Raw genomic sequence first — 23,757 nt, forward strand, 5'->3', positions numbered from 1 at the left:
CCAAGGCAAATTTTTCACCTGCAGCCTTTGCATTATTCAAAAGAAAGCAAAGTTCTGAAGCTAAAAGATTTATGATATTATTTTGGGACAAACATGAAATTCCCAGATGAGATCTGCCGTATAACAGACATTAAATCTGGTCTCACTGGAGGAGCTGAAACTTTACACCTGATTTTTACCAGACAAGGTAACGGCTACATTGCTTTTCTGATAGATGATGTAGGCAACGTGACAGCAAAGTGTCGACGGGTGAAAATGTACTCAAATTAGTTGTCAAAGAAAAAAAGGACAAAACCAAAAATGAAACAATAAATAAAGTAAAACAGAGTCAGTCCTACTAAAGCCACACTTAGAAAATGTAGGTGATTCTCAGTTTACGAACCCGTTCCGTTCCTACCGCCACAACGTAACCCGAAATTTTGCACAGGTCAAATTTTTATCCTTAAATAGTCCTTATTGCCCCTTTGATCATTAAATAACTTTCTAAATACACGTATTAAACATCATATTAATAGAAAAACAGTAAAGGCATCGTCTCAGCCTCCGTGTCACGTGACCCTCGTAACTTTGAAACTTGCTCTATTTTTTACTTACATTTATTTAATAAATGTAAAATGTAAATTTAAGCGTCGTAAAGTAGAAACAACATGAGTCAAGTAACCCGAGGACCACCCTGTAAATACAAGCTTGGCAGTCTGACTAAAAGTTTTTTCTTGACTGAGCTTAAAATCAAGGTTGGACTAAGACCTCTAAAGCCTGAATTCTATAATACTTTATTAAGCTTTTAAATGAGACGTCCCTCAACGGGGTATTGTGCCAAAACGGCAATTTTGGAAACCTCGCTGATTAGTTTCTAGTAAAACTTGTCTCATTTTGTTCAGTATGATTTAATCAAGGTTAATGTTTGCAGAGATAATATACGATAATGTACCGTTGTACCGCCATGGAAAGTGAATTCTACCTTGCTTATTCAGCATTGCACATGCATTTTTATAAGATGATCCCAAACTCTTGAGCTTCATTGGTGTCTCGCCATGATACAGCTGTTTGGGTGTAACTTTTCCGGTGACGTCACGGCTGACACCGATGCCATAACAGTGTATGTGCGTCAACGACCGAAGACCAGACAAGGCAGTGGGAGGTACGACGGTGTTTTTGAGAAAAAAAAAAAAAAAAAGGATTACGTCAATAATTAAATTAGTCATCAATTGTTTTATTAGTTGACACCATCATGATGAATCAACTAATCTCGGCAGCTGTAGAAACAACCTTCCTCATTTTGGATGTTTTAATGCCCGCAAGCCTCTAGCCAGGATGTTGCTTCGCTCAGTGTGGTTGGATGTAAAATTACATGTATGAACAAGTTCAGCTGGACTCAAACTGGGCTTTGCACTCTGCAGAAGTTCCTGTCCTGGACTTTCACTCGTTAGTAATAAAGAAAAAAACCCATATTAGAGTACCCCATGTCCCCATGGGACAGGAACCGTCTTGATGGTAGAAAGAAAAGTGAATCAAACAGCATTTTGAAAATGTGTACAGCTGTAAATACACTGCTCAACATGGCAACAAACCACCATTAGCTTAATCTTTGTTGGTTGTTTTGGTCTATAAGTCAGACAACAACTTTATCTATCACTCCTGGAATCTTAAGTGTTTGCTGTATTAGAAAAAAACTCAACTTAAATAGACATGAAAGTGCTTCATTTCCTTCCTTATTTTAACATATTTCACGGCAAGATACATTATAGTGTGGTGGTTAGCACTGTCGCTTTTTTTCTTTTTTAAAAAAACATGCATGATCGGTTAACTGGCAATTCCCAATTTACCCATGGAGTAAGTGCCCATGGTGGTTTGTTTTGTTTGTATTTGAGACTGGAAAGAAACCTATTCTGGGTATGATTTACTTCTTGCCCGCTGGTTGCTATGACAGACTAAATGAGGCTAATTGTACTCGCCAATATGCGCCAATATATGTTTAAAAAAAGTAAAGCATGTAAATGAGAAAGGCAAGCTTTATAAGTGCCTAAATGCTACAGATGATCAACACAGCTACTGACATTTAAACTTAAATGAAAGGGATCTTTGGAGAAGAAGAAAAATCATAAATACAAGTATTGCTATAAGTGTTAATAAATGTACAATATCGACCTAGATAAGTAAATTTCAGTTGGAAATAAATTCCAATAAGTCAGAATAATTATCCATTTACTGTTTTGATTTTGACCGTTTCATAAGCTCGAAATATTTCCAAACACACTGCTACCAGCTGAGACCAGATAAAGAGCCGTTCCTACGACGAATCCCGATGTTCAGCACAGTTTCAGAGCAAAGCTTACTATCCAGCTCCGATTGCTCACCTGCACGATCTCCAGCATCTCCTCACGGCTGATGTATCCGTTTCCGTCCAGGTCGTACATACTGAAGGCCCATTTCAGCTTCTGCTCCAGCTTTCCCCGCGATGTCACGCTCAAGGCGATGATGAACTCCCGGAAGTCTATCGTTCCGTCACCGTTGGTGTCGAAAGTACGGAAAACGTGCTCGGCGAACTTGGATGCGTCACCGTAGGGAAAGAAGTTGGCGTAAATCTTTTTGAACTCCTCCACGTTCAAAGTCCCACTGGGGCAGTCCTTCAAGAAACCCTAAGAGGAAGAAAGGACCATGTGAAGGAATTAACAGCTTTGCATAAGCATTCGCTTCTTGAACTGACCCCCTTCCCCCCCAACAAAAAAGAAAGTTATATGAATAATCATGGGTCAGATTTTGTGTAAGAGGTATTTTGTGTTTCCCTGCAGAAGGAAGCATAGCAGAAGGCGGAAGGTGTATGGCTTTACTGCAAGGGCTTTGTACCCTGGAGGCAAAGGAAGGTAAAAGTCATGTCAGTCTCCTTCTTTGTTAGCAGAAGCGACCCCCTTTTTCCAGACGTTGAAGACAGAGTCAGCGAGGTGACACGGCCATTGTCTCACGGCGAGGGCTGAAGCTGCGTTTTGAACATCATAGAAGATATTCGTACAAGTGAGGGATGAGAGTTTGCTCCACTGTGCTCTTCATAAAACTTTTTTATTGCCCGTGTCTGTGACATTTTCTGGGCTTTGAGAGAGCATCGCAGTGTTTAGCCAGGCTTCCTGACTCGAAGCTGAGATTTATAGGCAATAAATCCCCCACCTGCCTCAAAAAAAAGAAAAAAGAGATGAGTGGATAAATTCACAGAGACCTTAAGTTCCTCAACATCCCGTGGAATATATGTAGCATCTTCGGCTGTTAATCTGGGGACAGTCACTGTGAGGAGACTTGGGGTCATGGGTCATGGAGGATGAGCGCTATACTATTCTAATCCACAGAGCCATTCAGCTATTACGTACACACCGGAGAGGATTACAATGATTAAACCTCATGCAGAAGCCTACACAGCGTTGGGGTAGGCAAACATACACTTCCACTCCTTTATTGTCCTTTTTGTTATGTGTGTTTGTGTGCAGAAAATCTCCCAATGAGATGTCTTTAACTTTAATATCCTTTATGTACGGACCGTGTACAACATCTGACTATAATCCCAAAGGCAAAGAGTTTCTGACGGGAACAATAGAGGAAGCTAACTGTGTGCACAAGAAGGGATAATTAATGCAGTCGGGTCACTGTGGTGCTTCATCATGCCAAGGTCTAATCGGATAACGGCCAACGGACTGGGTGTGGATGCTGCTCCGCCGCTGACAGAGACAAACCACTCAATGCCGCAACATCACGATGGAGGACGTATCACCGGGGAAAAGCAAGGACACACTGACACACTCAGTTTAGTACACTTCATACCATTTAAACCATAAATACACTAAATGACACATTACAAGCCAGGGTGTTGGTTCCTCTTTGGAAAGTTGATCGTTGTTGTTTAGTCGATCTAAGTGTAAAGATAATACAGTCCATAAAATTTGACTTTTTTCCTTTAACAATAGGTAAGGCAGGTAATAATTTGACCTTATAGCATAAGACATAATCCTCAGTTATGAAATGTGAATACAAAGTGAATGCAACGGTTTGGTAATCTCTTAAAGAGATCTTCTATTCACAATGGAAAAAAACAAAACAAACCACAATGAAACATTTCGCCATTTCATGAGAAATGTAAACTCACTTTTAGCAACAAGACTATGTTTCCCACTCTGCACCATCCCTTCTTCATTTATTAACAGTCCATAAACATGTGGCAACTAAGGGGACGATTTGCTGGGTCTGAATTTCTTGTATTTTTACTAAAATTTGCAAGTAAGCCCACTTTACTAGTACACATACAACAGCTGCAATGCTATCACAAGAGATGGCATTGCCCTACAAAGTCCTCTCTGAAAGACATGTTATCTGGATGGAAGCGTAGGTCACTCTAAAACCTCAATCTTTCAGCCCTGATGATGCTTTTTCAGACGTTCCAGTGGCTAGTTAAGTGCTCTTTCTACACCATAATATTAAATATTAAACTGAACCATTATAAGAAGACAGATGGGCCATGTCTTTTCTAGTCCGTGATTTAGAGGAATGAATGATTTTCATCCACCTAGTTCCAAATAGCAATTTTCCACTTTGCCTCACTTCATTTTAAATTAGCTTGGACCCAGAGGAGTTTGCCGATCGCGCTCGCATTCAGCTTGTTTATTAACCTGCTCTTGGAGATGGCAGAGCGAGCTGTGATTTTCTGGGAGCGTTCTTCAGCCGATGCAGTGAAATCCATGACAGCATCACGCCGAATCGTTTTAATGGCTAAAGACGTCCAATACTGATTTTCTGAATTGTTTGATAATAGTGAGTGTAGATTATGCTATATTTAAACGCTTTGCAATTTTATGCACATTATACTTATAGCTGGAACTCCAACCGTCCTCTGTGGAACATCCCATGATTCACTGCACACATTTATCTCTACTTTTTCTTCTACTTTTTCACAATTAATGACAATAGTATTGTCATTAATTTGTCCCTCTCTTTTCCTTACTCAGCAGGTACCCTGGCTTAAAGTTATGGTGCTTGTTGACACCGCTTTCCTCTCCTCGGTCAAGGCCGAGGCAGATGGCTGCCATTCCCTGAGTCTGGTTCAAATAGACGTTTTCCCTTCCTGTTTTTCTCTCCACTGTCGCCTGCTGTCCCATCCATGCTCAAGATAAGGGACTGAATCAAAAAACCATTCAGTGCAATCCTTTTATTTGCTTAGCTAGCTAATTATTGGATATTGATAATATAATGGACTTGTTATAATTGGACTACAATGAATTAGACTTAGACTAAAAGTATTTGAGATGACTTTCATGAATAGAAACATAAACAAAAGCTAAAATGAAATGACAAACAAAATCAGAAAAGTACAAAAATGGAAAGGCTTCTTGATGAAACCTACAATAATAACAATAATAATAGCAATAATAATAATAATAATAATAATAATAATAATAATAATTTATTACTTGTATAGCAAACCTCCTAATAAAGTTAGAAAAAGGTAAAACATCAGGAAATTCACAAAAATACAAAACATATCAACAAATAAACACAAAAACAACATAAAGGCCAAAGCCTCCGTGTATGTAGAGTACACAAGTTCAAGTCCTCTCTCCTTATGCCTGTGTGCATTGTCATATTATAGCATTATTACCTTCTCCAAGGCAGGGATCATGTATTCAGTGGCAGCCTGTCAGTCTGTCTGTTAGCAATGTTTTGATTGGCAGATTTTAATTAATTTTTTCAGGAAATCGCCAAAATAGAATAGGGAAAAATTTATTATATTTTTGGGGTGATCCGTATCGCCAACCGGATTCTTTACGATGAGCTGACAGGTACAATTTTGCCATTTTACAAATTCTTTGTACTGTCAATACTCTTTAATATGCCTAGCAATAAAAACCTTTCTGATTCTGATTTTGAACTTGAAAATAATTTATACAATTAAAGGCAGAAGAGAAATGAAAATGTCTGCGCTCTCTGAGTGCTTTTAGTTCATTGTAGTTCTTGTTATATTTATAGTAGTACTTATATTTTAACACCAAACCAGTAAAATCCTGTTTCATTTAAAGTTTTATCTCATATTTGTCTACTAATGTTCAAAATAATTCCTCTTTTTTGCAGATTAAAAATTGCAAACATTGAGCTCAATAAGTAGTTTATTGCTGTGATAAAATGCTTCTGCTTCAGGTTAACACACAGAGTCTCAACTAACAGTGTATTTCAACCCTGTGAATAAAACCACAAGGTTACTATGATTTAATCGACTATTTCCCAGCCGTTTGTATTCATCGTGTGCAGCATGTTACCTTGTACCACTCCTGCAACTCGTGGTCGGAGAACTCGGTATTCTCTCGGAGGTCCTGCAGCATCTCTGGCCGCAGTTTGCTGTTCTGTTTCCCCATGGCAACGGGACAGGTTTTTTGGTTTCCTAGACAACAAAGGTGTCTGTAGCACTAGCCAGGCTTCTGTTCACACCTGTCAGTCAGAGAAAAGGATACAGGAGGTCAGCGACAAGCAAGCAGAGGGGAGGAGACTGATGGTGTTGGTTACTGAAGGTGTTCAGCAACAGACAGAAATTGTGATAAAACAGAAAGGAGGGTTTAAGGTGGAAGAGTTAAAACTGAAAGGCTTTATTTTTAGGCATTAAAAACTCAAAGTGACACTGATATTTAAGTACAGTGGCTATCTGCTGTAAAAACAACAACAACAAAAAAAAAACCAACTCAACCCGAGCCTTGTCACAGGACCATGTCCCAATCCTCATGACACAAGATATTATGCAAGTCAGCAAGTCCTGAAGAGCCGCATCACAGGCACAAAACATAATCCTGAACGCACCATGGTGACGTCAAGCGCAAGCCTGTTGATCACATTTGGATGGGGTTTATCTGGCCAGCTGTGTGTTTGTGTGTTAAATCAGCTGTCTGGTGTGATTGTTGGTGTGTTCCCGTCCCTTAATCTTCATCTCGGCTCTAACCTGTCGGACAAAATGCGATTTCAGTTGATTCGATTATGTAACGAAGCCCTTGCAATGAAACAGAATACTTTGTTTTTTTAATCTCTACAGTCATATTTACTTGTTTAGCATATTAAATTTATGCATTTACTGTCATTAAAAAAAAAAAAAAAAAAAACTTAGTTATAGAAATTTAAAACAAACTCAAAGCAGAAGAACTGAAAATTCAGGACAGGTTTTCATGGTTTTGATTATTAATAATGAATTACAGTTTCCAAAAAGGCATTGTTAAAGGGTTTGCACAGTTCAAATAGTCTTGGATAAAAGAAAGTGTAAAAAATCGGCACTTGTTAACTTGCAACTTTGCTGTACACAGCTAATTAGTGGGTGTATAACCATCAAAGCCTTGGCTTCTGTGTGCATGTGTGTTTGAGTGTGTGTTTGTGCATATGGTCATTCTAATTACAGGATTGGTGAGCCAACGAGGATCTCTGACCTCCAGTCTCCCCTCAGGGGTAATTCCACAACTTTGCATAAAAGGGCGCGCAAATGTAAGAACAGGCAGGGGTTTTTTTTGTATGAACTTGAGGAAAGAGTCAGAGTATTTGTGATGCATATGAGGTGCAAAGCATGGGTGTTACAGGTGTTTATTGCTGCCCGGCAAGCTTCATGAACAGAAAAACAAAACCCACATTACCCTTCCGCCTCTTCGCTCAGCTAATAAAATTAGATTCATATTAAATCTCACGTCCCCGAGGCATTAGAGTAAATGCTGGTGCACTGACAGCAATGCTTGTAGCCAATTTCCAGGCTACTGCGAGGAGAACTGTAGATGTCAGCTATGATTTCTTCTTTTCTGTTTAGGGACTGGTGAAAAACTTGCAGGCGGAGGATTACTGGCCATTTGCCACTTGGCAGAGAAGAGCTGCTTATATTCAAACTGCCTCTGCATGCGTGGTAAGATTTCTTGGACTTCCATCTAGAGGCAGGATAAAATGTTAGCTTTTTGTTGGTTTCTTTAGCTAGACTACTTTTTATGAACTAGCAAGATTTCAGAGAACTATAATAAATTGGACAAAACAAAACTGGATTATATTTATAAAAGGATATGTTTTTGAATAATCATTTAATGGTAAGAAAATTAAATACTTATGCAAAGTCTCTCCATAGTTGTGCTGGTTTACCAAGCTGTTTGCTAACAGCTTGGTAAACTAGCTGTTTGCTAACAGCTTGGTAAACTAGCTGTTTGCTAACAGCTTGCTGTTAGCTGTTTTTCTAACAACAAACAACTAGGAAATGCTTGATGAAGTTGGGAAAATTGTGAGTCTACCAGAACTATTGTTAGAAGGTTTACAAATCTGTAGTGGTTAACTTTGTCACTAGAAAAAGTTGCTAACAGCTTGGTAAACTAACTGTTTGCTAACAACAAACAAATAGGAAAAGCTTGGTGAACTTGGGAAAATGGTTTGAAGGTTTACAAATCAGTATTGGTTTACTTTGCCATCCATCCATCCATCTTCTGCCGCTTATCCGGGGTCGGGTCGCGGGGGCAGCAGCCTAAGCAGGGAAGCCCAGACTTCCCTCTCCCCAGCCACATTTGCCAACTCTGCGGGGGGGATCCCGAGGCGTTCCCAGGCCAGCCGAGAGATGTAATCCCTCCAGCGTGTCCTGGGTCTTCCCCGGGGTCTCCTCCCAGAGGGACGGGCCTGGAACACCTCACCAGGGAGGCGTCCAGGAGGCATCCTGACCAGATGCCCGAGCCACCTCAATTGGTTCCTCTCGATGCGAAGGAGCAGCGGCTCTACTCTGAGCCCCTCCCGGATGACCGAGCTCCTCACCCTATCTCTAAGGGAGAGCCCGGCCACCCTGCGGAGGAAACTCATTTCAGCCGCCTGTATACGAGATCTCGTTCTTTCGGTCACGACCCACAGCTCATGACCATAGGTGAGGGTAGGAACGTAGATCCACTGATAAATCGAGAGCTTCGCCTTCTGGCTCAGCTCCTTCTTCACCACGACAGACCGGCGCAGAGTCCGCATTACTGCAGACGCCGCACCGATCCGTCTGTCGATCTCACGCTCCATCCTTCCCTCACTCGTGAACAAGACCCCGAGATATTTAAACTCCTCCACTTGAGGCAGGACCTGACTCCCGACCCGGAGAGGGCAATCCACCCTATTCCGGCTGAGGACCATGGTCTCAGATTTGGAGGTGCTGATTCTCATCCCAGCCGCTTCACACTCGGCCGCGAATCGCTCAAGCGAGAGCTGGAGATCACAACCAGACGAAGCCAACAGGACCACATCATCCGCAAAAAGCAGGGACCCAATCCTGAGGCCACCAAGTCGGATCCCCTCAACCCCTCGGCTGCGCCTAGAAATTCTGTCCATATAAGTTATGAACAGAATCGGTGATAAAGGGCAGCCTTGGCGGAGTCCAACCCTCACCGGAAACGAATCCGACTTACTACCGGCAATGCGGACCAAGCTCTGACACCTGTCGTACAGGGACCGGACAACTCGTACAAGGGGGTCCGGTACCCCATACTCCCGGAGTACCCCCCACAGGAGCCCCCGGGGGACACGGTCGAATGCCTTCTCCAGGTCCACAAAGCACATGTAGACTGGTTGGGCAAACTCCCATGCCCCCTCCAGGACCCCAGAGAGGGTATAGAGCTGGTCCACTGTTCCGCGACCAGGACGAAAACCACACTGCTCCTCCTCAATCCGGGATTCGACTATCCGGCGGACCCTCCTCTCCAGGACCCCTGAATAGACCTTACCAGGGAGGCTGAGGAGTGTGATTCCCCTGTAATTGGAACACACCCTCCGGTCCCCCGTCTTAAAAAGGGGGACCACTACCCCAGTCTGCCAATCCAGCGGTACTGCCCCCGATGTCCACGCGATGCTGCAGAGGCGTGTCAGCCAGGACAGCCCCACAGCATCCAGAGCCTTAAGGAACTCCGGGCGGATCTCATCCACCCCCGGGGCCTTGCCGCCAAGGAGCTTTTTGACCACCTCAGCGACTTCAGCCCCAGAGATAGGAGAGTCCACCCCTGAGTCCACCAGCTCTGCTCCCTCATGGGAAGCCGTGTTGGTAGGATTGAGGAGGTCTTCGAAGTATTCCCTCCACCGACCCACAACGTCCCGAGTTGAGGTCAGCAGCTCCCCATCTCCACTGTACACAGTATTGATGGAGCACTGCTTCCCCCCCCTGAGCCGCCGGATGGTGGACCAGAATCTCCTCGAAGCCGTCCGGAAGTCTTTCTCCATGGCCTCGCCGAACTCCTCCCATGCCCGAGTTTTTGCCTAGGCCGAAGCCGCATGCCGCTTAGCCCGTCAGTACCCATCAGCTGCCTCCAGAGTCCCACAGGCCAAGAAGGCCCGATAGGACTCCTTCTTCAGCTTGACAGCATCCCTCACTGCTGGTGTCCACCAACGAGTCCTGGGATTACCGCCACGACAGGCACCAACGACCTTGCAGCCACAGCTCCGGCTGGCCGCCTCAGCAATAGAGGCACGGAACACAGCCCATTCGGACTCAATGTCCCCCGCCTCACCCGGGACATGTTCGAAGCTCTGCTGAAGGTGGGAGTTGAAGCTCGCTCTGACAGGGGACTCAGCCAGACGTTCCCAGCAGACCCTCACAACACGTTTGGGCCTGCCAGCTCTGACTGGCTTCCTCCCCCACCATCTGAGCCAACTCACCACCAGGTGGTGATCAGTTGACAGCTCCGCCCCCCTCTTCACCCGAGTGTCCAAGGCATGTGGCAGCAGGTCCGACGATACGACTACAAAGTCGATCATTGAACTGTGGCCCAGGGAATCCTGATGCCAGGTGTACATATGGACACTCTTATGCTGGAACATGGTGTTCGTTATAGACAATCCATGACGAGCACAGAAGTCCAATAACAAAACACCATTTGGGTTCAGAGGGGGGGGACCATGCCTCCCAATCACTCCCCTCCAGGTCTCACTGTCATTGCCCACGTGAGCATTGAAGTCCCCCAGCAGAACAATGGAGTCCCCAGAAGGAGCACCCTCCAGCACTCCCTCCAAGGACCCCAGAAAGGGTGGGTACTCTGAACTGCTGTTCGGCGCATAAGCACAGACAACAGTCAGGACCCGTCCCCCCACCCGGAGGCGGAGGGAAACTACCCTTTCATCCACCGGGGTAAACCCCAACGTGCAGGCACCAAGCTGGGGGCTGATGAGAATGCCCACACCTGCTCGGCGCCTCTCACCATGAGCAACTCCAGAGTGGAAGAAGGTCCAGCCCCTCTCGAGGGTACTGGTTCCAGAGCCCAAGCCATGCGTCGAGGTGAGTCCAACTATATCTAGTCGGAACCGCTCAACCTCGCACACAAGCTCAGGCTCCTTCCCCACCAGAGAGGTGACGTTCCACGTCCCTAGAGCCAGCTTCTGCAGCCGGGGATCGGACCGCCAGGGTCCCCGCCCCTTGCTGCCGCCCAGCTCACATTGCAGCCGACCCCTACGGCTCCTCCCGCAGATGGTGAGCCCACGGGAGGTGGGGCCCATGTAACCCTTTCGGGCTGAGCCCGACCGGGCCCCATGGGCGAAGGCCCGGCCACCAGACGCTCGCTCTCGTACCCCGCCTCCAGGCCTGGCTCCAGAGGGGGGTCCCGGTAACCCTCGTCCGGGCAAGGGAACATTTATGCCCAGGTTTGTCATCGTCATAGGGGTCTATGAGCCGTGCTTGGTCTGGTCCCTCCCCTAGACACCTGTTTGCCATGGGTGACCCTACCAGGGGCATAAAGCCCCCGACAACATAGCTGCTAGGATCTTCGGGACGCACAAACCCCTCCACCACGATAAGGTGACGGCTCAGGGAGAGGTTGGTTTACTTTGTCACCAGAAAAAGTTGGATTTTAGAGATGAAGAGGATCCAGACGAGGAGCTCGTCTCAGAGTTGATAGCATGCTAACCATCACATCTGATGAAGGCTTTTGAAGTCTGACAGAATTTGTTGATCAAGGCTTTACGTTTCCATCCCAAGATATCATCAGCAGCAGTCCTGCTGTATGATGATACTGGAAGTGAGCTGAGTCTTTACTTAACATCAGTAACTTGTATCTCCTCTCATGCTGTACTCAATGAAGAAAATGCTCGGTAATATTCTTGAGACCACTGTAACTTTTTCTTTTAAGTCCAATACATATATTATTACCGTTGCTGTCATTACTCCTATCAGTGTGGCCCACCATTTTAGGTGAGTTTTCTAAATCCATCGGACTCCTGACTCCATTGTAAGCCTTTAACATGAAGCATCATTGGTTTGCTTAGTGTATGAAATGCATTATGTGAATAAATGTACTTGATTTGCCTAACAGATTAGATAATAGAAATATATGTCATCAAAAGACATTAATGCTTGGCTGTCCCAAGCGGCAACCTCCGGCGGTAAAAAGTGAAGCCTATGCGGAAGTGCATAAAACTGCAGTTCCCCCTTCATCCACTAGGGGCTGCAAAAAACAGAGCAAATACCCATAGAATCCCATGTTAAAAAGACCAACTTCACAGCAGAAATAAACATGTTTACAGCCTGGTTCAAAAATCCATTTTCGGTTTATAGGTTAGGTTTGCCTTCATGACAACTGTGGGGGGAGTGAATTTTTTTCAAACTCCTCCGTTTAAAAGTAATTTAATCTCAAAGTTCGGCATATTTAGGAGCGTGTCCTTTTGATTGACAGGTACCAATCTCCGGCTTCAAGTCAGAAGAACGTAGAACAACCGTGGTTTTTAGCCAGTTAACAACGTGACTTAGTTTTAGCCTGCTTACCTCCGTTAGCTGGTTAGCTCCCTTTATCTCAGGGTTAGCTTGGTTAGCTTTTAGCTACAGAAACCTCGGAGTTCGCTCGATGTCAATCATCCGCCATGACACTCACAGCTCCCCTCTCAGCTCCACCTCTTTGCCAATATTTGTATTTTCCGAGTGAGACGACGCGCATGACGCTGCCAACATGGCGACAGTAGGAACCACCCACCGAGCTTCAATTCAGCTCTTCAGAAACCTATGGGTGACGTCACAGAGGCTCCGTCCATCTCTTTGTATACAGTCTATGGTTCCAAGCCTGTTGTCTGAAAGTAATTTTTCTGACACCTTCACTTAAAACCCCCCAATAATAATATGGATCGGGAGGCTTTGTGATGATCAACATCATGCTGCAAGGGTTTTTCTGTCCTCTCTGAGCTCACCTCAGAACAGTTGCATGTGTGTTTGACATGTGAATAAATAATAAGTTCAGTATGTGTTAATTAATAACGAGGGTAAATTCAGTACAGCCAAACATATTGTAAAAGAGGAGAAATAGTATTTATTCCATCTACAACGCCGATATAAACATTTTAGACTAAAAAACACACCAAACCGCTGCTTTGATTTTAAAGGAAAAAGGATAATGATCAAATCAACCCAACAGCCAATGAAGTTCTGCACAATGAATGATTAGTTTGAGTCAGCTCTGTTGGAACAGGAATACACAGAAAACCTGCAGGATTGTGGCCCTCCGCCACCGTAGCTGGGCACCCCAGATTTAGAGTAACCAATAAACCTAAAATGCGTGTCTTTGGAGGAACATGCATGCATGTTTAGAGGGAGGAAGCTGGGGTACCCAGAGCAAACCAACGCATACATGGGAAGAACATGCAAACATCACACAGAAAGACCACTGAACGAACCTCCCCCCAACCGAGGCCCAAACTGGCAACCTTCTTGCTGTGAGGCCACAGTGCTAAACACAGCCTATAGAAGTATGAAGAATCCAGCTTCATTTCATTTTATTATTTAATCCTTTTCAGACAAAAGTCACTAAAAATATTGGCTTTATTGGCTTTTTCGCATTGATCTGAAAAAGACTAAATTATACAGGCAATATTCAGCATATTTAACAGGCATTATTATTGCTCAAGAAGGTTTAATTTGACTGCAGTTACACAGAGCTGTCAATTAAAATATGATGTTTACTTAACCAGTTAATTAAAAATGTTTGAAGTTATTCCACACAAATAGAGCAAGTTAGCAAACAAAGCAAAGTGTTTAAAAGGGTCAAATTATTTAATTACACAGGTAAAGCTGCAACTCCAGCTTGCATCCTGTTGATACAGTTTTTTTTCCCCACATTTATTTAGAGCACATCAGGGGAAAAAATATTCAGTGCTGCAGTTAATTATTGTAAATAGAACAATGTAACAAAATATTTAGAAGGAGATTTTAAGAGTGATTAAAGTTATATGTGTATGTTTCCAGGTGCAACTTTGAAATTCAATCATAAGCGTGTTTCAAAATGCCTACAGGAAGTTTACATGTGAAACTTTCAGATCCTGGCAGATCAATGGAAAGTAGTGAAAATGACCTGGAATATAGTCATATTTCTGTTTTGCGTTAACCGTTTAAACACTGGATTTTACAGAAAATGGGAGAAAGTTGTTTTTTCTGGTCTATTTGGCCTTTTAACAAAACATAAAAATAGAAAGAAATAGAATATTTTTTGTAAATTTACTGTTTATCATCATGTGTTGTATTTAAAATTACTGTAGTGCATTGCTGAAATATTATCGCATCCTCCAGAAGGCAGAACACAAGTAAAAGACTGTGTACAAATGGGTTTTGAGACTAATTTAAACCATAAAATGATGCAAAAGGTCACCGAAACTTATACGGGATTATAGAGTTAAGAACCAATAGCTTCAAGTTTTAATAAATCACACATAAAAGAACCACAACTGAGCTAGTTTTATGTTTGCATGTGTGTTATATGTGTGTTATTTTTATATTTTATTTTATTTTTATTTTTAAACAGAAATTTGCTGTTTTGTACAAAACTTGACACCATAATGTAGAAATGACACATTAACTAAGATAGTTATCTTGAGAAAAAAGTCCTTGTTATTTCAGTATAACATCTTCATTAGTTAAACCAACACTGAATAAGAGCGAAATAGATGAAAAAAAAAAAAACATAAATAAATAAAAAAAAAAAAAATAAAATAAAAACAATAATCATACTAAATAAATGAAAAATACATTTAAAAAAATTATTTTTATTTTCAACTTTCTCAAAACTGCAACTTTTATATTTGGAACTTAGACATAACTACGTCTAAATCTGCAGCTTAGTGTGAACTTTAGTTTTAGAGTAAGTTGTTTTTTTTTTTTTTATCAGATAATGATTCTTACCGTCTAAATGAAGCAATGAGGATGATGCATCATATCACAGAGAGAAAGACTGACTTGTTTATTCATAAAAAATAAAAAAAAATACTGTTCATCAAGGTCAATCAGTACAGTTTGTAAAACTACAAAATCTTTTTATTTCCCTGGTTCCCAAGCAAGATACGGACATCTTGTTAAAAAAGAGAAAAAGCCAAACATACAGGGGGGTTGAGGAGCAAAAGCACCAGGAGTCTGATATAACTGTAAACTCTAGACAGCATGGTGTCTTCCTGAATGACCCAAACAGCAAGCAGGATGCTATTAAACCTTAAGTGTATTCCATAAAACCTATGAAAATAATAAAACTGTCAGAGCTATCGGAGCCAACCTGGCTAGCATGCTAGCTGATGGACAACCAGTTGGCTGCCCAAATATTTTAGGTGATGCTCATGTCCTCAGGTTTTTTTTTTGTGCCACAAGCACCAGTATGTCAACACAAATAAGACTTCTGACTGCAAATGTTGGCCTCACAGAGACTTAGAGACAATGGAAACGTCACTTCTGATCAACTCTCACTGAATAAATGCTTCTTGACAACACACATACAGTACCGCTATGTCCCTGACCTGTAGACCTAAAAAAATTTACCACTGGCTGCTTCCATCACGCCGCGTGACTTCTTTCTTAGTTTTCCAATGAAATCTCTCCGTGAGACTCAACGAAGCTCCAAAGACAGAAGCTCAGAGACTGACCGAGTGTGAAGTGACAGGCCCACCGCCTGTAGTCTGCCAGCTAGAAACCACAGACCTCTCTGAAGCCAGCTGTGACCTGTTGAAGGTTTTTGAGGCTGAGCATCATATCATTGTAAAAGTGTTTGTTTTTGTGCAGTTGCTTTAATCTCATTTAATCCCCCCCCCCCCAAAAAAAACAAAAACAAAACCCTGCTTCTTTTTTCTTCAGGCTCTCCATCCTGCAGCATGAAACATTAATCCATCTTCCCCGTCTGAGTGCCCTCAGTTTGTTAGCTGTTGTTGTTCTGCCTCGTCACTCGTTGACACGCACACACACAGTCCGTGAACATCTGTTTCAGTGTTCCAGAGCTGATAAGCAGGTCATCGACCTTTGGACTGATGATTCTTGCAGAGAGGAGCAAAAACAGCGAGACAAAGTAAGGACATATAGATGGATGATGTAAGACCAAGGGGAGGAGAAGGAGACGGTGCTACTGAAGAAAAATGGTGCAAATGGTGCAGCTTCATTTTACCCAGTTTTTAAGAAAAAAGAGGAAAATATATCTAGAGACAATGTTGCTGAAGTAAATTATTCAGTCACTGGGCCTTCAGTCTCAATCAGCTGAGCATGTTTGCTGTTGTAGATGCTGCAGCTAGCCATGCTGACATTTACCTTCAGGGAAAAAACTATTCTAGTTCAGATCTCGCAGCTCCTTCGGGTTGCACGTTTAGGTTAATTCATCTGCGTTAACGTTAAGCTCATCGCCCAGTAAGTTTACTCTGTGTGCACGTGATATTACACAAAAACAGCACTGTGTCTATTTTAGTGTTTCTGGTACTTTCACCACAGAAACAATGTGTCATGCGAGAGCAAAATCTCTGCTGATTACAAACATGTCTGTCTGTCTTCATTGTGCAACAAAAACTCAGTGAGCAGCAGAAGTAGCAAAAAAATAGTTTCAGATTAATCCACTCTGACATAACTTTCGTTTGAGATCAGTTTATTCACACATATATACTTTATTTATCAATAAGGAATGAGATCACGTGTCAGTCCAGCCCAAAAAATTTATGAATAAATAAATAACTAAATAAAATAAATAATAAAAGTATAAATAAATAACAGTATATATAAATAATTAAATAAATAAATAAATAAAATAAACAAATGGATAGATAAATAAATAAATACATAAATGCATAAATAAAACCTCTGGGTTCCAAGTTTGGAAATTAGATTTTTTGCTTCACAAGTTTAATATAAATTTTTTTAACAAAAAAATTTTGATTTTCTTTTTTCCCTAAATAAATACAAATAATACATTATCAAATTTTTGTCTTTTTTTTTTTTTTTATTGTTTTTTTTAAATCTTTTTACTTGTCTTCTTGGGCATTATAGCTGCAGAATGATGGTCTGGCTACTTTGTTGTTTTTCCTAATTGAAATTCATAAAAACGACAAACAAAAAAAGGTTTTGTACATTTTTTTTCTTGTGTGTTTTTGGTCTACAAAAATCAGCAATATTGACGAACTGAGAATTGCAATTTAACTCAAATCAGCACCCAAAAAATTGGAATTTAAACGAATCGGGACGAAAGCATATCATCACAGCTCTATTATTCAGTCATTTTTTGTCCAGGAATCCTTTGGAAGAAGCTTTAAAGCCCAGAAGTGGAGACGAAAAGTAATTTAGTTCCTTGAATTGTGTAAGCTGCTCCTAAAGGAGGATTGATGCAGGTTTCGATGAAAGTTTTACAGGCTGAAGAGTGAAAATCCTCCCACACCAGGCTGAAATCATTTCTCTGGGTGGCCCCTTGAAATGGAATAACATTGAAAGCGTATTGACTAATGGTGAGCAGGGTGTTACTGACATTATAAACAAAATGAATGAGAGTGGTCTGCTAATATCACATTTCTAATAAAAAAAAAAAACACAGTCACAGGCCACGTCAATATGGTAAACCAGGCCAACATAGGAAAAGAAAGACATAAATAAGAGACAGAGATGGACAAAAGACGGGACGAAGGGAGAGTTTCAGAGTAAATGAAGCTTCAGTCCATTTCATGTTTTAGAAATCTGGTCTCTTAATGCTCTCATAAGATGAGAAAATGCCGCCTTCCCTTTGCCTGCCAACAGCTCAGTCATTAGGGAGGAAAGAGGGATGGAGAGTGGATCTGATAGAACTTGATGGGAGGGGGCTCTGGAGATATGCAGCACTAAAATAAAGTGCACGCCTCTGGTGCCATGTGAATAAAGGGACAGATCAGAAATACTGACAGGCGCCATTGATTTTTTTTTTCCTCCTATTTCTCCATATGAATATTTTCAGCCAACCGTCTCCCGTTGCTACATCTCGAAGAACAGCAATTTGAGAGGCCACCTGAGAAAAAGGCCAGCTCATTCCTTTAAACCATATTACTCCTCTCTCCTCCTTTCTCTCCCTTTTCTCTTTAACTACCTTAGAAATTCCCGTCATTTCTCACCAGCTACTTGTTTTTGCTGTTTCTCTCTGTCACACAGCGGGGACGTAACGGCCGTCTTGTCTCACTTACATTGGTTTCACGGGGGATTTGTAAATGATTTTGTGGCTCACTGTTTGGACCAATTCCTGATCATCCTCTACATTCCCTGGTTCGCTTGTAAAATCATATATGGTCACGGCTCCTACTTCCACTGTTACGCCTGTTATGTCCACCTTTAAATATCTGTTAAATCTATTATTACCGCATCCCACTCTACCCCAACCAACTGGAGCACAAAGATTATGTCATAGCTGCATGCTAGCTCAGTCCCAGAACATAACTCGTATGGTACAAACTACTGTGTGCCTCAAAAAAATTATTTTTTAATCCTTTTATAGACTGAAATGAGTGTTTCTTTATGCTATGTGTCAAATCTTGCAAGAACACAGTGTTTTGGGGTTTTTTTTATTAATCAGTTAAGTGAAGTTTTTTTTTTATTTTTCTGACAGTTATGTGGGTAAAAGTGTTACTGTGTTCATTGCTCTCAACATCTGCCTCGCCAGCTGCAGGGCTTCTTCTCGTATTTACGTTGAACTCTTCCCAACCCTCCCTTTCACTGCTGCTGAAACTCTACTCATCCATCCAGCAAAAATCTTCAGAGTAAATTTAGTTTTCACCAGCTCCTGCAGCTAAATGCTAGCTCATGTTAGCTTGTTTACTAGCTAGTGGATAACTTTGCCTCCTTGTAGCAAATCACACGTTAATCGGTCTTTTCAACCATCTTTTCTAGAGAAACAACTTAGATGAGTGTTAAAACTCACCCAAAACAGTATACGGATGTTATTAAAATAAAACCAGGAAGTTAAAAATACTTAAATGCTTGTGATGCTGAAGAGAACAGTTAGCATAATCCGCTGGTTTAGCTCACATCTGAATAACACTATTATAGTGATAAATGGGTTAGGTTAGGGCACAGTCCTTATAAGGCACATTTGGTAAATTATTGGTTTAAATGCAATTTAAATAATTAACTTATTTAATCAATAAATAGCTAGAAACATGCTTTTGAAAAGACTTTACAAACCTTGTCAATAAAACACATCAGATGTTTAATAAAAAACACTTTTAATTGTCTGTTCAATTTAAAATTGTGGCTTTTTGTGACACAGTTGTGATGCCGTTATTGGACACATTTTACTTTTGTAAGGTGAAACTACTTTATTAAACAGAAGATTTCAAGTTGAGGAAGAAATTGCTCAAGTGATCTGCATAATCACAGAAGAATTAATCATTTTGTGAATATAGATGTTACTACTAGAGAAAGTGGCATAATCTTTGGCTGTATTTGGCTTTCTTTTTAATCCCTTCACTAAAAATGTTGCAGCAAATTTGCCTTTGCAGCCCTAAGGGATGATAAGTCCTTATTATCTTAAACCATTTTTAATTATTCCTCTTCATCTTTAAATTGACTTTACTTTTGTATATTTATCATTTTGGGAACTAATTTAGCTTTAAGTATGGAGTAGTTTGTAAATATAAAACTTACTGAATTGTGAGATTTTTCTGCTTGTCTCACATATGGACAGAAAAACAACTGACTGTGAGGCATTTTCTGCAGTCATCGGTTAATGAGGGCTTAAAGTTTGGAGGAATACAATTGTCATAAAATATAATTGTCACCAAAAAGGTATAACAATACATAAAAATCTACATAAATATATCAATATAGTGATCAATGAGCCAATAGCGAAAATATTGAACAAGAAACACTGATAATAATTTTTTAGACACATCTGAGAAAGAAAACGAGGAATTTTTACATTTGCTATGTTCAAACAACCAAAATGTATTTTTTTTGTAAATATTGATGAGAAAAATACTGATCTGCAAAGATGTGACGTTTTCATCTGATTACTTTTACTGTCAGACATCTTTACAGTGATGTTAGTATGCTTTCAATGCAGATAGTTCCCAGAATCATGTTTAGAAAATTCAACAGGCATGAATTTAAGACGAAACGTATTTCTTTTTATTCCTTACATTGGTCTGTTTATTAAATTGTAGTAATAAACTTTGTTAAGTTCAGCATCTGTGAGCTCTGTAGATAGTATTAAAAAAGCAGCTTAAGACTAATTTATTTTATTCTTTAATGATTTTAATGATTATTTTTCACTAAAAGGTTCCTGAATTGAGTTTTATGTACTTAGTTTTTAAGTTTTAGCCTGTTTTACCTGTTGTGTGTTTATGTTTTTAGTTCTTATTGCTGTGAAAAATGCTGTGAAGTCAGAGGCATTTTGCACAAAAGTAGGACTCAGATATTCAGGAAAAATGACTGGACCAAAACAACGGGCGAGCAACGATGAGCAGACATGGATTCATCACGCCAGGTGAAACCAACTCAGCTTTCTCCAATAGACCTTTGGGATCTTCTACAGAAACACTGATCTAGCATGGCAATGAGGGGGTGAAGGTGATGTACAGGACATCCTCCTGGAAGCGCGTAAAGAAGCCATGAACCAAATAAAATAAGAAGGGAAACACGGTCACGGTTATAAAACTAAGAGAAAAGGTACGGTTAAAGTATTAGGAACCCCCCCGAGTGAGTAAGAAGTACACTGGGTGTATCTGACTGTGCAGTGAGCAGTGGAATAAATATTGGTTTCCATTTGTGGTGACTGCTGACTGTAATAAGGGATGAGATTAAATAAAGCCGGGAACTTAGCCTGGTCTGGAGCAAGATAGCTCCACAGAATAAATCTCCATGGTAACGTATCATATCATACTTTCCATTATCCTGCTTTTGTGCAGCTGGATCACGCATGACTTGTGCCAGGATGACCAACATATCCCGGCGGAATCCCTCATCCTGGTTTCCTGCCAGAAGCCCCCGTTCCTGAAAGGTGCCACATAAATAAAATTCCCTTCTTCAGCAATGAAAGCTGTAATATTCATACAGCGGCGTTTTAATAAACTGGAATACCAGCAAAAAGTAGATTTTTTTGCACTAAATTAATCCAGAAAGGTGAAAGATATTGTTATGCTGAATATAGATTTATCACACACAGGCAGATATATTTCAAATGTTTATTTTATTTCCAATTATTATAAATTACAGCTAAAGAAAACATAAAAAAATCAGTATGTTAGAAAAAAAGAGGATTTTTAACAAAGAAAATGATGAATCTGTGTGCTGTGTGTGAGGACTACATAGAAAGACGTGTTTTGCTTTTAAATCTGTTTCATACATTTAAAAGAAAAGTAGTTTTTGGTGATTTTCTGATTTATTGAGACTGAAAGATTACGCTTCAGCCTGTACCTTTTAGTCACCATATAATATTAGGTTTGTATTAAATACATTTGTTGTATATTATGAGATTTAATTATGTGACTAAATAAAGTGAAACAGTGTGAAACAAATAAAACGTCATAAAGCTTTCAGTTGAATCTGCTGCAGAGATGACACTGCTCTGAAGCATTTCACACACAACCCCACTTCTCTTTCACCTCAGCCTCAGTGAAACATGCATGTATTCATAGCAACGTCACTTTTTGACCCTTCGCTGTCAGCTATTCCTGTCACTGTGAAGCAAAATTCACCTCGCAGGTTTCCCAACCATGAACAGGGAGCACGAGCAGCAGGGTAAAACCCGTAAGTTTTACCCTGCTGTTGATGTGTTGTTGCAGTAGTAATCCCACAACATAAAGCAGAAAGTGCCCTCAGTATCTCTGCTATTTAACAGAATCCATTCAACCCAATCTACTTCTCTATTTTGTACAAATTACACCTTTAAGAGTAACTTTCCTGTCGACCCTTCATTTCCAACCTGACCCTCGCTGCTGGCTGATCGATACGAATCAAACTATTGAGTCTAAAAATTCACCTGAAAGAGAAAGCAAGAAAAAATAGACACAGAGAAGCAAAGGGATGGAAAGAAGACAAGAAGAAGGATTGATGAAGACAAGGGGAGTTGGTGAAAGAAAAGGCATTAATGGAGTGGATAAAAATAAGAACGAGGGCTGGTCCTCAGTGTGGAGCGCCCCTCTGCTGAAGAGTTTTCAGAGCAAATCCTGATAATAACGTGCTATCAAAGAGGAAAAGCACACACACATACACACGCACGTACAAGGTGTCACGTACGTCTGTCCGCACACACACACACGCAGGTTATTAGAACTGTACCATCTTTCTCTTTTTAATTCAAAATGGCTAATGTGGAAAGAGAAGAAGTGAGGAATTTGATGGAGAAAGATTTAAGGTCACATAAGTAGAGAGGCGACGGTTTAAAAGGCTTATGTGGAACTTATTTTCAGGACAGAAGATAAGACAGGGGGAAAATAAGACAGAAATAGAAGCAGTTTGGTGAAATCTGGGACTCCAGCTGAACTCTGATGAAATTAGGATGATTGCAAAAATCATTCAAATCAAATTCAGACATAAAGGATTTACTTTTTTATATTTGTTTGCAAATGCACATCTCACCGAACGTTTCTTCCCGTCATTAAGTTTAACTCTCAGAACTCATCTGGTTCGGTGCAGATCTAAAGCGACACTTAATGGATCTAAACGAAACTTAATGGGAAAATTTCCGATCACAAGCACGCTCTTTGGGTGATCTATGGGATAATTTTACCCTTTCCAGAAGGTTTCCAATCCAGCCGTTAAGAGCGGCGTTATTTCCAGGAACTTTGCATGTGAATTCCACCGTGCTACGTTCATGATTCATGAACTCTATAATCCCGAATAAATGAAAAAGCTTCCACATTGTTGATCTTTGTTTAAATTAAATTCTGTGACATTCGATTTCCTTTTTTTTTTCTTTTGTTTTTAAATACTCATATAACTATTGATCCATCCATGTGGCAACATTTTACAAAACATGTTATGATTGCCCAGGTTGTCCTGAAAAAACAAGATGTGCATTACTTGACTGTGTGTGAAAGGGTTGAGATTATACATGCATTAACAGACAGAGAGGTCAGGCGGACAAAAAACATAGCAATACATGGCTTAAGCTTGTTACATCCTCCACGAGAAGCGAGAAGTTTTTTCTTGTTCTCGAGGCTCCGAGAAGAAAATGACGTCATTTTGTTCTCGCGGACGTGTTTGATAACAGTTCTTGACACAGCAGGCTGGCAGAACTTTTTTCTTGCGGGGCTCCGAGAAGTATCGTGTGATTGGTCTGACATTTGAGGTGGGCGTGGTTAACACAGAAAATGAAGCGGAGTTGCTGCTTCCACGTTTTTACTGTTGCCGGTAAAATGTATTGTTTTGATAGAACAGCTGATCGAGGTGGTGAGAAAGTACAAACATTTTTACATGTGGCATTAAAACAGTCGGACCCAGCCGTGTTCACGACCCACCCTGCCGCGGACAAAGTTGCTCGTTAAATATGAAACTAGAAAAGCTCTCGGAGAGCGGAAACCTCCGCCAAGCACAATGTTAAAGAA

At 41.0% G+C, this 23,757-nt stretch overlaps 1 protein-coding gene across 1 annotated transcript in view; it reads right to left on the bottom strand.

The window, feature by feature from the left end:
- Positions 1 to 23,757, bottom strand: part of LOC306769653 (hippocalcin-like protein 1) — a 53,764-nt gene that overhangs the window by 4,638 nt on the left and 25,369 nt on the right. Inside the window, exons 2-3 of the mRNA XM_079258340.1 lie at positions 6,291 to 6,459; positions 2,358 to 2,639 (exon numbers count right to left, since the gene is read on the bottom strand). Coding sequence (XP_079114466.1) covers positions 2,358 to 2,639; positions 6,291 to 6,386 — 378 coding nt within the window. The 5' untranslated portion in view covers positions 6,387 to 6,459. The remainder of the gene's footprint in view (positions 1 to 2,357; positions 2,640 to 6,290; positions 6,460 to 23,757) is intronic.

The sequence above is a fragment of the Telmatherina bonti genome, assembly GCF_933228915.1.
Source record: "Telmatherina bonti genome assembly, chromosome: 19".
NCBI lineage: Eukaryota > Metazoa > Chordata > Actinopteri > Atheriniformes > Telmatherinidae > Telmatherina > Telmatherina bonti.